The 17,270-nt window shown below is 43.7% G+C and overlaps 1 protein-coding gene across 1 annotated transcript in view; it reads right to left on the bottom strand.

Annotated features, from left to right (window-relative positions):
• The window catches only part of KDELR1 (KDEL endoplasmic reticulum protein retention receptor 1), a 115,523-nt gene that overhangs the window by 35,092 nt on the left and 63,161 nt on the right, over positions 1–17,270 (bottom strand). Inside the window, exons 2-3 of the mRNA XM_086930355.1 lie at positions 8,678–8,778; positions 4,785–4,943 (exon numbers count right to left, since the gene is read on the bottom strand). Coding sequence (XP_086786481.1) covers positions 4,785–4,943; positions 8,678–8,778 — 260 coding nt within the window. The remainder of the gene's footprint in view (positions 1–4,784; positions 4,944–8,677; positions 8,779–17,270) is intronic.

Here is a 17,270-nt window from a genome sequence, read left to right as displayed (position 1 = left end):
CACCAGCTTACACAGGCTGCAATGGCAGGTATGTAGTCACAGTTTGAGTGGTCTCTCATGGGTTGCATAATACATGCTTCAGCCATGAGGGACCCTTGGTGTACCTATGACCCGAGTACCTCAGTACCATATACTAGGGACTTAAAAGGAGACACCAGTAGCCAATCTGGGCGGTACATAAGTACTCACCATAACCAATTTAGGGGAGAAACACACAGGAACTGGGGTCCTGATTAGCAGGATCCCAATCAGACTAGTCAGAAAAAGCATAACACCAGGCAAAAAAGTAAGGGTAATCATAAAAGTAGATCCTACGTTCCTAGAACTGACGTCTTCCTTTCAGCATTACAATTACTTAAAGTGGATCAAAATAGATTCTGATGCACCTAGGCTACAGTAGTGCAGGTTTGTTTTTTCTTTATATTCTTTTTACTGAGTAGTGAAAAGTGTCACTAAAAAAATAATACTCATGTAGAGGCAGGAACAGGTTCTTCCTCTGTAGAGGGCAAGTGTTTCAATTAAGAAGCAAGAGTCGTCATATTTCTCCCATGTATTTATTATTTATGCTAAAGCACAAATTACTTACCTTCGGTAACGATATATCTGTAAGAAACAGTAGTTAGTATTAGATTCCTTCACTCGGGCCATGGCGGCTACTACTGCCCTGGGCCGGGGAGGACATCTGTCAGGCAGCTACGTGGGCCTCGCTGCACACGTTCGCAAGACACTACTTCCTGGACAGCCAAGTCCGGAGGGATGGCTTCTTTAGGCCGTTCCGTCCTCCAGGACTTTCTGGTGTGATTATTGGTTCGCAGACCCACCACCGGGGTTGGTATTGCTGGGGTATCTATTCTAAGGTAAGGAATCTAATACTAACCTGTTTCTTTCAGATGCACAAGTTACTTACCTTCGGTAACGATATATCTGTAAGAAACAGTAGTTAGTATTAGATTCCTTACCGCCTCACCCATCCTCCCCGTTCTGCGAACTGATATCTAGGGTTAAGGTAATCCCCTTTCGGGCCCTAGTTTCATGGCACCAGTGTTGGTTTTATCGTGGCTCTGCGTTTCTGGCGCGGAAAAGCTGTGTATAAGAACGGACGTCAGCGCGCGAGGGCGGCGTCTAAGTCCTCTGGCGACGTCATCCCGGCGCCAACATCGACGGACGCGGAGCCCCAGACGACGCCTACCGACGTGCAAGGGTACTGCCACGCAAAAGTTTCCGGATCCAGTCTGACGCCTGGGGATATTCTAAGGTAAGGAATCTAATACTAACCTGTTACTTTCAGATGTTGTGTGATGGGAATGGATTAACTGGATAAGTCAAAATTCTCTGATGGTTAATCAGTGTCATAATTCTACCATCAGACATCATCTCATCTCGGCCGTACTTCGGCCTGCCCGTTCCCCATTGTCATAACTATTTTCCAATTAGGTAGGTTCCATGTATTCTGCTACATACTTTATTTTGCACGCTCTGCTGAGTGTTTAATTTAAAAGGCATTTATTTATTTAGTGTGTTTTATATAGTGCACAGCTACCCCAACCGGGTGTCCCGGCGCTCCTGTATGTTCGTGTGCTAAGCTAGTTTGTAGAGGGAACTTTAACAGAAGAGAAAGGTTTTTAAGGCTTTCCTAAAGGGGAGCTCTTCCTGGATCATCCGGATAGAAATGGGTAGCTTGTTCCAGAGGGTAGAGGTGCAAACTTGAAAGGTTTTTCCGCCGGAGCGTGCTTTTTTGAATCTCGGGGTAGTAAGGAGTATTTTTGAGGAGGAACGAAGGAGCCTGGTATTACTGTAGGGGGAGAGGCAGGTGGAGAGGTAGGCAGAGCCCTTTCCCCTCACTGCGCGGTGGGCCAGTATAAGTGCTTTAAATTCTGCCCTTTTTTGTATAGGCAGCCAGTGTAGCCTACGACGGTGTGACGAGATGTGATCGCGTAGGGGAATGCCACCCACCAACCGTACAGCAGCATTCTGGACTGTCTGGAGTCGGTGGCAAGGACCAGAAGTCAGTCCGATGTACAGGCCATTGGTGTAATCAAGATGGGAGGTAATCAGTGCCTGGACTATGGTCTTCCTGGTGTTGCTAGGCAGAAAGTTGATGAATTTTTTCACCATCCTAATTTTGGAAAAACAGGCAGCGGATACAGTGTGGACTTGTTGGTGGAATGAGAGGTTAGAGTCCCATCTGACCACTAGATTTTTTACTGATTCTTTTGGCTGGGGGTGGGGGGCGCTCAATTCAAGGGGCCACCAGATGTTGGGGTCCAGAGGAGATGGTTGATGGAAGAATAATATCTCAGTTTTCCCGGCATTAAGCCGGAGAAAGTTGTTATCCCTCTATTTGGCTATGGTGCGGAGGCAGTTTTTTAGAGGATCGAAAGTGAATTGAGTGGGGCTGTCAAAAGTGAACAGGAGTTGAATGTCATCTGCATAAGATGTTACCTTTATTCCTGTTTGAGCAATGATTTCGGATAGGGATGAAAAATAAACATTGAACAGGAGAGGGCTTAGTGAGGAGACCTGAGGGACCGCCCACCGCAGCGGTCGACTGTCCGAGGTATAGGGAGGAGTGAATACTGCTTGTGTCCGATTGGACAGGAAGGATGTAATCCATTTAAGGGCCATGCCCTGAATGCCTTTTGATCGAAGGCGGTCAAGGAGGAGGGGGTGGGAGACGGTGTTGAATGCTGCCGACAAATCGAGCAGCACCAACACCGCTCTTGATCCCTCGTCCAATTTCCATCGTATGGCGTCGGCCATCTCTATCAGTGCTGACTCAGAACTGTATCCCGGTCTAAAACCGTGTTGTGAGTCGTGAAAAGCACTGTGTTTCTAAAAAGCCTGCTAATTGCTGCTGTACTAGTTTTTCAAGCACTTTAGCAGGAGCTGGTAGTAAGGAGATAGGCCGGTAATAGGCAGGTTCACTAGGGCCGGCATTGCTATGCACTTTAATTTTGTGTGCACTGTAAACATTTCTGTATAATGAAGTACAAGTGCCCGGTATTTATTTTTATACAACATGCACTTCCGAGCAACCAATTAAATGCCTCTGTTTCCTGCTGTCCTTGTTTCATGTCTGGTACTTTTGTTTGTTTGTAGCAAATAAAAACCTCAGCTTTAAGCAGCACTCCTTTCCTGCCAGGTGGTCTGTTTTTTGTTTATACAACGACTGCTGACTAATTAAGAGGCCTCTATTTCTTGCACCGGTTTCCTGCGAAAGCTTGTCTTTTTATTGGCAAGTAGCAGCCCTCACCTGGGCACACCCACCTATAAATACCATATTCAAAGTGTGGCTTCCAGCTTGGTTTCGTCAATCCGTCTTACCAGAGACCAGTGTCTCTCGCCAGCATCCCCTAAGGGTTCTGAGCTCCACCTCCAGTGACAAGAGCAACCCAGAAGCTGTCGTCTGGAACCTACGGGCTTGCAATCTCTCTTGGAATCACATCCCTGAGAGACAATTTTCTATAACCTTAAACCCTGATCATTCAACCTCTCTTGACTGTGACCATCATTCTCTCACTGTCACTCAATGTGCCACCAATTTTGGCCCATTACACGGACCCCAAGTTAGTGCAGGAGCCGGACGCCTCTCGTTTTTGGGTGCTCCTTTCTTCAAGGACATCCCTACAGTTTGAATTTAATGAGGACGTTTTTAGCAGAATATATAAAGAAAAGAGGACACATTGTGTGTTGTTTATCAAGTAACACAACATAAAAGGTAGTTAATAGGATTGTTATCACCAGGGAAGAAACTAAAAACATGTGCTTGTTTTACCGCGGGGTAAGTGTTCAAAGGACTCCCACCCAAGTGAACTCAGGTTTCTTTCAGTAATTCTTGTTTGTTCGTTTTTCTAGGACTTGTACCCCAAACATTCTCTAAATTAGCCTTTTTTTGAAAAAGAGCAATTATTAGCAGAAGTCTAATTTTACATTATGGAGAGTAGAAGGTTAAACTTGAAGATGGTCTCCGTAACTAGGTTTCGGGGACTGTGGAAGTTAAACACAAATACCTGAAGCGGGGAGGAGCAAAGCATGCTCAATCTGACTGTGATAGTGTTCTTTGGGCACAGTGTACCTCTCTCGGCAGAAGGAGCGCACTTACACTAGAACGTGAAAGGTTCTACTCAAAAGAATCAATACACACCTCTCATTCTTTCCACAGGAGCTTCAAGTACACCAGAACCATTGCTTGCACTTTCTCTCTTTTCTCCCTTCCCCCTCAATCACCTTTAAACCAAAGTCAGCCATTAGTGTCAGCTGTAACCTTTTGATACGAAGAATTAACCTCAAGGGAAATGCAGGATCTTAGCTTCTGCAAAATTTCTGGTGATTCAGGTGAGTGGCCCATGGTGAGACACGCTTGTCTGTCTATATTGGTCACCTGAATGAAATAAGCTCTGTGGTGGTCAGAGACGGAAATCTGATAGCTGTAGTGCCTAGATGAAGCATTAATCAAAAGTACACAGCAGCAACAACATCAATTAAAAAACACTGCACACAAAAATCCTGTGCAAAATCTAGTAAACCTGGTCTAATCTGACAAAACCTGGGGCCAAAGCAGAGTACACAAGCGGCAAACCCACACATGGAATGCACAAGTGGCAGACTGCAAGGGAATACTACACTTGCCTCTTTGGTATCACTACATTAAATATATTAAGCACAAAGCCAGCACTGTTCAGAAGATGGCACTGCATCTGCAATAGAAAAGGCTGAATGAAACAGTACACCACTGCAAACCACAAAGATATGTGTAGGCACTCTTAACTAGCATACTGATTTACCTCCAGTGGGCTGAAGTCATGGTTCACGAGGAAGGCCAGAATCGCGGTAGGGACTACTAGGAATTCCACCCGGAATGTGTCGTGGTTTCCGTCATAGGTAGCTTTGAACTTGCTGTAGATCATCCAGACAGTGGCGTAGGAGCAGGCGATGTAGACCACCTGTCAAAGGTCAGGTAGGAAAGTTGAGGAAAATAGTGTGTGTAGGATGGGATATTATACCAAAGGAAAGTGGAAACAGAGTAAAGCAAGGAGTGAGTGAAAAATAGGCCATGTATGAATGGAAGACGAGAGGAAAAACAAAATACAAAGTTGAACTGCAAAAACATCTTAACCAATTGGAAATCATCCATAGAAAACATGCCGACATTCAATCTGCAATTCATGTGTTTTCGTTCCACTATCGGGTGTACCTAATGATAGGACCTAACTGGTTAAGGAGGGAGTATAGCACACAGATCTCAAAAAATGAAACTTGCCGATTACTTCCACTTTTGTTTTACCTTGTAATTGTAATATAGATTTTTCCAACTCTGGCTTAATTGCATTCAATTCCCATGTACCACTTAAATCTTGACCCAGCCCTGCGATCTCAACTTCTCTCATTTAATCCTTCCCAAGTTGCAGATGCAACCATGAATTTGATGTACGTTTCATTCTATGAGGGACGATCGACCAAGGAGGAAAAATAGAATCCAATTTTGGAAGTTAATTATGATTGTTCTCACTGTTTAACCGATAGTTTGGCCACGGCTTTCCTAGCAGTATTCACACTGTTTTGGAGGAATAATATGTATTTCATCCCCCCTCTTTGAGTGCTCATCACTCTCTCCCTCATCCTACATTTCTCTGAGCCTTTAAAGCCCCATCGTCCTTGACAAAACGTTGCGCCTACAAGGCCTCTCCCTTTACCAGATACTGTGCCCCTCTGCCTTCACTTTCACATCTGTCCTGAGGAAGACCCTGCCAGTAAGGATTAGAACAAACCTACATAGTTTCAGGGGTGGAAACGTCGACACATTACTGATGCCAGTATCACCAACAGCGCATGTCCCACTGTGATCTTCTACTGTACATGGCTACGTAAATGATTGTAATATATCTGATATGGACTGTACTAGGAATGTGTGGCATTGAAAAGCATGCCTAACAATTTGATTGTGATACCCTCTAGTTTTGTTTGTCCCTTGCCTCACTACCTCACTTAAGTCACTTTCCTTCCTTCCCTTCCACTTAGTTGGGCACACCAATGATGTATTTTAATGTTTTCTGTAAAATGTTTCCTTAAAATTTGCATCAGGTGTTTAGTGTGATTAAATAACACTTCAGCGCCATTTAATTATTTTGATTAATTGTTTTTGATACAATTTCAATTGGTTTCACTTACACTGTTTTGATGTAATAGTACTGGGACCACTACGTTCTATACTAGTATGTTGATATAAGGCACGTTTTCAAATATATTTTTCAATAGTCTAAATAAATAAAGCAGATACATTTTTTCCCCATCCTTGCAGTATCAGGGACAATAGAGCACTTGCAACAGTAAGGAGTGCCCCCGCCCCCACTAATCATGACACTGGGTTCTCTGTGATGGACTTAATTTAGGTGGTAATACCAGAAGGCAGCACACCGGAGTCTGTAACTGCGCCCACAATCTATGATGTAGCCAGGCTTGTGCAAAGGAGATTGAGGGGGCCCACTCTTTCCAACTGCAGGATGTGGAGGGCGAGGATCTGATTAACCTAATGGCATACTAAGGAGTACCCGAATAGCACCAGATTTTCAGTGTGAAGATTCCAACAGAACCAGGGTCCTACAAAATGATGCCAAAACATAATAAGACTAGGAAACTCTCAGGGACATTGCCAAAAAGCATAACAAGAGTGGGAGACTTTCAGAGACATTGCCAAAACATAATAAGACTTCAGGGACAAATGGAAAATCACAGGAAATGTACACAGTACACGTGGCTGGAAACATTGATCCTTACACATTCCAATATACAAGAAACATTAAAACGATGTACTAGAATCAGGAACTACACAGGCATTGTGTTTACAGAAAAGACTTAAAGAACATAAAGGTTACTGGTAAGTGGGTTCAATAAATGTTCGATAACGAATGTTTTTGTTGCTAGTAAGGTAGCTGACAAAGGGAATACATATACATAGAACAGAGTTTTCTTGTTTATGGTTAAATAGTTTTATGGTTTCAACATATACTTAATAAAACAAGATTTACATTCCCCAGCAAAGAACAAAAACAACATACTTTCTTAACTCAGCACAGTGCTTTAACATGCTTTAAATACTGATTGTTTCATTCCTAAGACGCATTTTCTGATCAGGATTTAGGACTTAAGTCATTTGCCTGGAGACAAGGGTTTTTTTCTCTTATGGTAACATTGACTTTACTTCTAAGACAAAGACACATTGACCCACTACTACATATGTGAATGTTCATTACTTTCATCAAAGCCACTCCTAATAATAACATTTATAAGTACTGCCAGAGTAAACCGTGCAGCATTTTGTGGTTTCATTAGGTAAACAAAAGCGAAAAGGTGCCTCCCTTTTGCTGGCAGGTGCTGCGGAGTTTCTTGACATCCAACTTTTGTTAGGAAGTTGCCAAACAACTGAGCCATGAAGATTGACCGAACTAACAAAATGAGTAAAGCCAACAGAGTGAGTGTGCATGAAACACTGAAGACGAGCGTGCACACCTGTCCATCAATATACAATTGTAGAGGATTTGTTTCCTCACACCAGTAAAAACAGTCACATGGCCTGGCTGAGGGCAACATAAAGAAACAGATTTTACACAAATTGGTTATGTAGTGCCATTGCCAGTTCTTTGTACCAAAGGCATTACTACAGATACTAATTGATTTCTGGCCTTTTCTGTCACCTTGTCCACCAAAAAGGTTTGTAGAACCTCTTTGCCAAACAGCAGCATTGCTTGAGAACATGATGGCACTCTGAGAAACACGAAGGCACTCTGAGAAACACAGCAGCGTCAATGGCTGTCTATCGTGGTAAACTAGCCCTCCTATTTAAGGTTAATCATGTCCTGCACCCATCTCCTCCTCTTGGGTCATCTACTCTGCATTTGCCATCCTGGGAGAAATACTTTTAATCTTGGTCTCTTGGCCTAAAACGTTTATACCAGATGAGAAGTTTTCTTTTAAATACAATTTGTACTCTATAAGTATGGTAATATCTTCACAACAGGGAGTGTGATGAAAGTACCATCTTACTTTCAGTGAGAAGACCAAACAATACACCGAACTGTGAGAGTACACTTACGTGGACACTATAATAAGCAGACAAGTGTCACGTTAACCAATTTCTTAGCCTCTTGGGGTTTCTACAGACTGCAGTCTGTAGCTGCGATACATCCATCAAAGATTCCCATTGTGAGAAGACTGCTTCAGAGTCATCTTCTGTGTGGGTATGTGGTTTGGAGGGTGAGGGTTATCCTTATGGCAGTGTTCAGTAATAGAGGGGGACGTAGTCATCCACAACCTTCTAACATAAATCTTAGTGTTTGGTAGATCATCTCTACAAGATTGGTTACAGTCATACCTCTTGTGGCTAGCTGATGCAGTATTCTTCTAATGGCTATGTGTAGATATACTGTGGCATCTATACTGCCTGACCTAGGTGGCTAAGAGAGTAACATCTAGTCTTGTGACTAGGATGTATTTCACTAAGTTGAAAGATAGTTCTAGATTATCTCCTTGAGTATCAGGCACTATTCTTGACTGGTTGGACACTATCCTTTGGCCCAGAATCCAGAGTTTCCCTAATCATTCCAGTGTTTACTGTATAACTTGAAAAAAAGAACGAAAGAATGAATAGCAGACCTACCGCATACAGACATGAAGAACTTACCTTCATGCTTGTGTTGTAGAGAGAGATATAGTTGGTGAACAGATCCAGGTATCGAGTAGTAAAAACAATGGCGAAAAGGATCTGACTTTTCCCAGAGATGCCTAGAGGGGTATAAAAAAGAGTACAAGGAATCACTTGGTTTGTATTTGAATATCTGCATGGCCTCAGATTAAACATCACCGAAAAAGACAAGATCAGTACATGAATTTAAGCAGGGCTATGACAAACGGGTGTAGAACACTTTAGTATTGTTGAATTTATATAATGCTTTGTACCCTGACAAGGTATACAGCAAGGCAAAGTCGCAGAGTCTCAACATGAAGAAAAATTCCTCAGCCATCTGGGGACTCAGCCAAAATTCTTGAGCTCATCACAGCCTTCCCTTATATCCTTTTACCCTTTTTAAGTAAGCTATACGTACATAGTGCATTGCTGGTCCTCCCGCCTAACACCAAAAAGAACTTCTACCAATTCTACATCAGATGCCACCATATCTACTTCCAAATCCTCACCCACTCTCTCAACAGCATTCTTTGCCAACATTAATCGTGACCAATAATCTGCTGGAATATTGTGTTCCTGCAACCTACACTGACTATATGCAGTGCACACTTTGCAACGGGGCACTACCCATAGCAGTTCTGGCAGCTGAAATCTTGGTGTGACCAAAGTTCAAACATCATCTAAAATAATGCACTGCCCAAAACCACACGCACCATCAATCTTTCAATGATGGGATTGTGTCCTTCATAATCCAGTATCCTCTCTGATCTTGTAACGTCCCCACTCAACCTCTTCCAGCAGCATAAATAGCTATCCTCCACCTCTGCATCTACGCGCTGCACCCTTCCATCTCTCATAAATCCAACCATAAGCACTTCCACTCACTCAATTTATGACACTGTCCTTTGTCATATCTCAGGCCTCCATAATTCTTCCCCCTCATGACTCCACCTCGGTTCTCCCCACACATTTGCGGCTTCTCGGAGTAAATATTTACTATTTCCAGCATAACTGAAACACATGCGGATCATGTTTTACCATACCAATATACTTTTCTTATTATTTTTTAACTAGTTCTGTTTATGTCAGCATGGAGTTGGTCTTTATGCATCTGGCATAAACGGGCGTTGTGAAGAAACAGTAAAGCCCCAATCAGCAGAGCAAAACTGAAGGCGGTATATGATCTTGAAAATGATACAAAAACTGCTGAGCGATTAGAAGGAATCTCCGGGCAGCTTGAGGTCTCATAGCACAGAATGAAACATTTTCAAATTAGGAGTCAGCTGTAGTCTGATTGAGTAGTATATTCTTTCCTCTCATAGGCACACTGGACGCCGTTCTACATAAAATAAGCAAACATTGGCAAAGTTAAAAGGTCTCTTCTTGTGAATTGAATTGACAAACTTCTTTTTTTTCAATTGAACACTGATGAGAAGCCGGTAATGCACTTGCCATTGTTCAATAGCAGTGCAAGCATTACTGAAGGTAATGGCTCAGCAGACAGGTAAATCAAAAGAAGTTGGCACGGTGCACGCACTATTGTATGAATTTCAATGAGCTGTAATATTACGTTGCTTGTATTTTAAGGCGTTTGGGTGCACAATTCTTCAGCAGACAGGTAGGCATCATTAAATGTATTAAAAAAAATATATATTTTATACTTGTACCATTCCAAAATTGTGATGTAGGCTCCAGGTTTAGGTGCAATACAGCAGCCATCTTTGAATGGTCCACACGTAAAAACAAAACAACAACAAAAACATTTTACGCTGTGCTCACTCGCATTTTTTGGGATATAACATAACAGCTATCGTTGACTAGTACAGGTATTAACCTCTTGGGGGCTACTGACCTGACCCCCACATCAAGACCACTCTTTGCCAGGCCCTGGGCACTGCTGGTAGCTTCTGTGCCACTGAGTGTAGACTCCTTGGTCCTGTTCCCCAGGTCCTAGAACCCTTGGCTGGAGTCAGAGTACTCCTTTTGCCAAGAACGAAAAGTTTTGCCGTTTAAATTCCAGGCAGACCCAAAATACAACATCAATCCCTCAGTTCCGTTTTCGCAGTGGCACCGAGTAAGTCCGCAGCAGATTATATTCTTTGAGGCAGTGGGGGCGGGAAGAGGACCAGCTGCGGCAGATCAGCAGCCGCACTGCACGCTGGTCCTCGCAGTCCCGCGGGAGGCCTGTAATGTAAATGTAAATGTATAGGCATTTATATAGCGCACTACTTACCCATAGGGTCCCAAGGCGCTTCGACCGCTGCGAAACCCTTCCTGGCTTCCCTGAGAGATGGTCTCTTAATGAGTATCTCCAGAGTGAGACCAGGCATCCCCGGCGGTCTGGTGGGGCCGTTAGTGAAGATGAGGCAAGCTAATGCCCAGAGTTGCCGAGTGTGATCGCTGATCAGAGAGGGCACCGAGGCGAGAGAATTATCGAGTCCGCTGACCCTGGTCCAGAAACCTGCCGCGCCGGGAATCGAACCCTGGTCCCGGGCCGTCCTCTGCTCTCGGGTCTGCCGCCTCTAACCAGTGAGCCACACTACTTCACTGTGGGTCAGTTACACCTGGTGAGGTTCGGCACAAGTTCCTGGAGGAGTTCAGTGAGTTTCTAGAAAGGGAAAGTGGTCCAAGGAAGAATCCAAGTCCATATCAGTTTTCACATGGTTTGTGTAGAGAGAACACACTCAAAAAAACTCTGGACCTCTTGAGTTTTGAACAGTAAAGTCTTTAGGGGGATAGTGAGTGTGTTAGCAGTAGTTCTTTATATCATTAGTCTGAATCCTTGCTCATATAATTAGAATCAAACGTCCATTTTGTATAGAAAGATGCTCTTTATTCATTTAGGTAAAAGACATGAACAGCTGACACGTGTTTCGCCCCCTCTGGCGATTCGCGCCAGGGCTTTTTCAAGGCTATTTATATAACAATTTGTTCTTTTCAGTGCTTCATCATAATTTGTGTTATTTTTCAACCAAAAATCCGGTTTTTCAAAGTAAAGATTCAAGCGTCACCTTCTTAGACCTCTCAGTGGAGCGGTTGTTCCGGAACATAACACAAATTATGATGTAGAACTGAAAAGAACAAATTGTTATATAAATAGCCTTGAAAAAGCCCTGGCGCGAATCGCCACAGGGGGCGAAACACGGAATGGCTGTTCATGTCTTTTACCTAAATGAATAAAGAGCATCTTTCTATACAAAATGGACGTTTGATTCTAATTATATGAGCAAGGATTCAGCCTAATGATATAAAGAACTACTGCTAACACACTCACTATCCCCCTAAGGAGTTCAGTGAGTCCAGTGCTCCCTCAGCGATGTCAGGGCGAGCGGCACCCGCGAAGCAGGGGCCGCGAGAAGTAGCGGTTTTGGCAGTCACGCTCCGTTTAAATTCCAGGCAGACCGAAAATACAACATCAATCCCTCAGTTCCGTTTTCGCAGTGGCACCAAGTGAGTAAGTCCGCAGCAGATTATATTCTTTAAGGCAGGGGGGTGGGAAGAGGACCATCTCCGACAGATCAGCAGCCGCACTGCACGCTGGTCCTCGCAGTCCCACGGGAGGCCTGTGGGTCAGTTACACCAGGTGAGGTTCAGCACAAGTTCCTGGAGGAGTTCAGTGAGTCCAGTGCTCCCTCAGAGATGTCAGGGCGAGCGGCTCCCGCGAAGCAGGGGCCGGGAGAAGTAGCGGTTTTGGCAGTCACGCTCCGTTTAAATTCCAGGCAGACCGAAAATACAACATCAATCCCTCAGTTCCGTTTTCACAGTGGCACCAAGTGAGTAAGTCTGCAGCAGATTATATTCTTTGAGGCAGTGGGGGCGGGAAGAGGACCAGCTGCGGCAGATCAGCAGCCGCACTTCACGCTGGTCCTCGCAGTCCCGCGGGAGGCCTGTGGGTCAGTTACACCAGGTGAGGTTCAGCACAAGTTCCTGGAGGAGTTCAGTGAGTCCAGTGCTCCCTCAGCGATGTCAGGGCGAGCGGCACCTGCAAAGCAGGGGCCACAAGAAGTAGCGGTTTTGGCAGTCACGCTTCGTTTAAATTCCAGGCAGACCGAAAATACAACATCAATCCATCAGTTCCGTTTTCGCAGTGGCACCAATTGAGTAAGTCCGCAGCAGATTATATTCTTTGAAGCAGTGGGGGCGGGAAGAGGACCAGCTGCGGCAGATAAGCAGCCGGACTGCACGCTGGTCCTCGCAGTTCCGCGGGAGGCCTGTGGGTCAGTTACACCAGGTGAGGTTCAGCACAAGTTCCTGGAGGAGTTCAGTGAGTCCAGTGCTCCCTCAGCGATGTCAGGGCGTGCAGCACACGCGAAGCAGGGGCCGCGAGAAGTAGCTGTTTTGGCAGTCACGCTTCGTTTAAATTCCAGGCAGACCGAAAATACAACATCAATCCCTCAGTTCCGTTTTCGCAGTGGCACCAATTGAGTAAGTCCGCAGCAGATTATATTCTTTGAGGCAGTGGGGCGGGTAGAGGACCAGCTGCGGCAGATCAGCAGCCGCACTGCGCGCTGGTGCTCGCAGTCCCGCGGGAGACCTGTGGGTCAGTTACACCAGGTGAGGTTCAGCACAAGTTCCTGGAGGAGTTCAGTGAGTCTAGTGCTCCCTCAGCGATGTCAGGGCGAGCGGCTCCCGCGAAGCGGGGGCCGCGAGAAGTAGCGGTTTTGGCAGTCACGCTCCGATTAAATTCCAGGCATACAACATCAATCCCTCAGTTCCGTTTTCACAGTGGCACCCAATCAACGCCAATGGCTTTGCAGGCATGAACTCTGGACTTTTCAGGCCTTTCATCAAAGGCTCAACTGAGATGTCGTCCTTTGTCAACCAGTTGCCGGCAAGCCAGCCTTCAGATCCAGCCTGCAGCCTTACCCTACTTAGGACTCTACCTTCTTGAACATTTTATAAATCCAAAGGTAACTCATTGACCAGGACTGGCCAGGTCCTACTATGTGACCCTCTCTATATCGTGTTACACCAAATCTGGTTCTTTCTGGTCCCTCCCCCCTCCAGGGGGCTGGACAGGGATATTAAGCCTAATTTGCCCCTCTGAGATGGGGTGCAGGGCAAAATGCCCAGTAGACAGGGAAAATGGGCAAAAAAAGAAGGGGGGGGGGAGTAAAACACCAAGCATGGGCTGTTTCCCCATCCCAGAAAGGAAGCTACAACCTATCTGCCCAATTCGGGTCAGATTGTTGGGTTTATCACTTATCTCCATCTTCAGGAGACCAAAATCCCACTAGAGACCAGGGATTTTACATTGGGCATAAAAAGGAGCTGGTGGCCTACCTTGCCATGGCTCTACTCCAAAAGGACCAATACAGTCCTTCTGTCCTGTCACGATTGGGGTTTGCCAATTTTAGTTCCGGACAAAAAAAGGGGTGATGGCAGCCCACTCTGAAACCAGCCATGCCCCTACACCAAAATGGGCAATACCCACATTTCCTTGTAAGCCTCAATGTTGCATAAAATTATCCATTTTCCTCACATTTCTGTGAGGGAAAGATCCGAAATCTGCATAAAACCGCAAATTTCCTTCCACTCACTGTTCCCACACAATACAAAAATCCACACCCACTTGCGTGGCTTCAATTAGAGCCCTAAACAGGAACAATTTAAAGCAGGAACTCATGTCGCAAGCACTGGACCCCCCCACACATGCTAATTTTATTAGAAGTCTGGGAACACTGGGAGATGGATATTTTGTGGAACTGCGCAAATTCCAGGGCTTTCCCTTACAAAAACGTGGCGAAAAGACATGTTTTTGCCAAAGTTTGAGGCTAGCAAAGTTTGAGATTTGGAAGAAATGATGGGTAATAAAGATAGGGCTCCTAGCAAAGAACACCACTCTGGACTCTCCTGGATCTCAAGTTTTCAGAACTGTCTCTGTTTTCCAGGGTGGCAGCTAAGCTCAGTCAACGATGGCTTAGACATTCAATAAGTCATCATACATGCAGTCTGTCACTCATCTTAGTATGTATGCCCATTCATCGACCTGCTAACTCATTCTTGCATTCATCCAATCATACAATCACTGTAAACTCCCTCAACATATGTAAGATAAATTAAAAAAATAAAAGTGGATAAAAAAACATGCTGCTGCCTAAACTTAGCAAACGATATAAAACAATGGGGTAGCCCGTCGCTCCTATTCTAAAAGAATAATCCATAGGAATACTTCTAATATCCAGTTTCCAAAGGCGATTAACAGGCCTTGGAAGACGTCAGGAGGGTCGTGTGAGGAGGCGGAAGGTCCCTTTGAGCCACCCCCCCCCTTTTTATTCAGATTCCCTATGGAGCCCCGTGCGCCAGACACCGGAGGAATGACTCACAAGATATATCCTTGTTGAAGTGACATGATCACTAGTAGCACGCAACTAGGACTACCGTGCCACGAACATTTGACAGGGTGGAAGCCCTACACAGGCTACACACAGATCTTCTAGTTAGTCCTGAGGAAGACCCCATGAAGACGGTTCTAATATCGCTCATTTCACAGGGGTCGAAACGTCGACGCTTTATTGCCAAGTGTTGATAAACGTCCAGGATAACAAAGAAATAATTTGATTAATCGCTCACTGGGCTGATATTTCTTCTTTTTTCCAAAAACTTTGCACTGTGTTCAGATATAATTTTTCTTTGCAGTATATGTCCATGTATTGTGTGTAATGTGTCGTGACATCTATATATTTAAATGTTTGTGCTCATTTAAGTCTTAAATGTTATTGCAGAAGAACTGTTCTGCGTGTATATAAATATATGTACTTTAAAAGAATTTACACTCACCTTTCTAAATACTGATATAAATAATATTTCATGCAAAATAATACAAGCGTTTTTACTTGTTTGGTTTGGTCATAAGGTGTCATTCGCTCTTTCTTTCATTCTGTTCTCATCCGGTTGGAGAGACACAAGTGTATAATAATATTTTTGATTTCAAAGAGTGGCAGAACAACTTTTCGCTTAAACTTAGCAGGCATATACTTCCAGTAACAAACAAAATCAAACATAGGACCAGGTGTCCGTCTAGCAATGGTATTGTGCATGGTGTTTCATTGATTTGCAGTTTCAACATTGCCGCCATGTTGACTGTCTTGGAAAAGAAAACAGTAAAACTATGGACAATACCATGAAATCATGCTGGCCTGGTCTAGAGCTATGACCTGGCACACTGCAGATGAAATGAACATCAAGCAAGAGCCTATTAGCGCTGTCTGGGAAGCTGGTGTATGCTCTAAAGTAATGATAATAAAAAGATAAGTAGGAAAAAATAGAAGAAAGATGGAAAACTGAAGAACTAATACTGATGCACACTCATTTTCAGGTGGATGTGAATGTGATCAGCAAATTATCCGATTTTCATTGGCCAAATAAGCTAATGTCTGAAGTGTGTGACCCACTGCCCCATACTGAATGTTATCATGGATGCAGTAGAGTTCATCAGCCAATGGCTCTATTGCCCTGTGAGTGACAGTATTCTTCAGATGAGATTTTTCCTTCTCTTTCTATATCTATTATATTTCTCAAAGGGGGTAATCAACACCAAAATCCTACATAGGTGAGTTTTGTAATAAATAAAGGTTATTGCCTTTCTTGTAAGGTAAATAAAAACTGATAAGAAATATGCTTTCTGGCATAACTTTTTCTAATGAACAAATCAGGCCCATAGCCTTTACCTCTGGCTTTTCATCATAACCAACTCAGACCTACTGTATTGAGCATAAGCTTACTCAAAAGGTAACCATCAGGTGCACAATAATAACATTTCAACAATATGTAACGTCACAGTTGTCGAAACCACATAAGATCCCTCCTAAGAGGTTCTGATAAGGATTATTACACTGCAAATCTTATATCCCCATTGTTTGTTCAAGTAGTTGATCTCATCAAAACCCTTAGCTACTATGTTAATCTATGAGATTCTGCTTAACAAAATACCAGCCTACAGCCTGTGACATTACAATCTACTGTTAAAACCCAATTGCCTTTATCACATGCTATGTACAGCAAGCAGGTCAGGCCTACTCTACGGTCTTTGTCATACCCACTGTCTTTCTCATACCGTTTCATAATAAACAGATCAAACGTATGAAATCTGACATACCTTTTCTCAATGAACCAATAAGACCTATTGCCTTTACCACTGGCTTGACACCACAACCAAAAAAGGCCGCCTGAGGTGCATATATGCTAGAATATATCAGGAAAACAGTAATAGAATTGCAAATATGTACAAAATTAGAGCTGGCAAAATAATAAACAAACCCTCTGAAAAGAGCCTGACAAAGATTATCAAATAGAATATATGCCTCCTCCAGTATTTGTCATAGGGGATGACGAACAACAAAACCCTTGCCTAATATGGTTATAAGTGAGATTTTATGTAAACGTTTACAGAAACATTGTAACAGCAATCCACCATTAAAGGCATATTGGCTTTAACATATGTTTTCACAATAAATAACAGCCTTTGTCATAACATTTTGTAATAAAGAGAGCAGAGCTATTTTATAATAAGGATATCAGACCTATTGTTTTGGACATAACTTTACCGGTCAACCAACGATGTCAATTATCATTGACTTTACACCATAAT

This window comes from Lissotriton vulgaris, chromosome 7 (genome assembly GCF_964263255.1).
Source record: "Lissotriton vulgaris chromosome 7, aLisVul1.2, whole genome shotgun sequence".
In the NCBI taxonomy this organism is placed as follows: domain Eukaryota; kingdom Metazoa; phylum Chordata; class Amphibia; order Caudata; family Salamandridae; genus Lissotriton; species Lissotriton vulgaris.
Note: the sequence above shows the minus strand (reverse complement) of the source record. Positions and strands in the feature narration are given on the sequence as shown.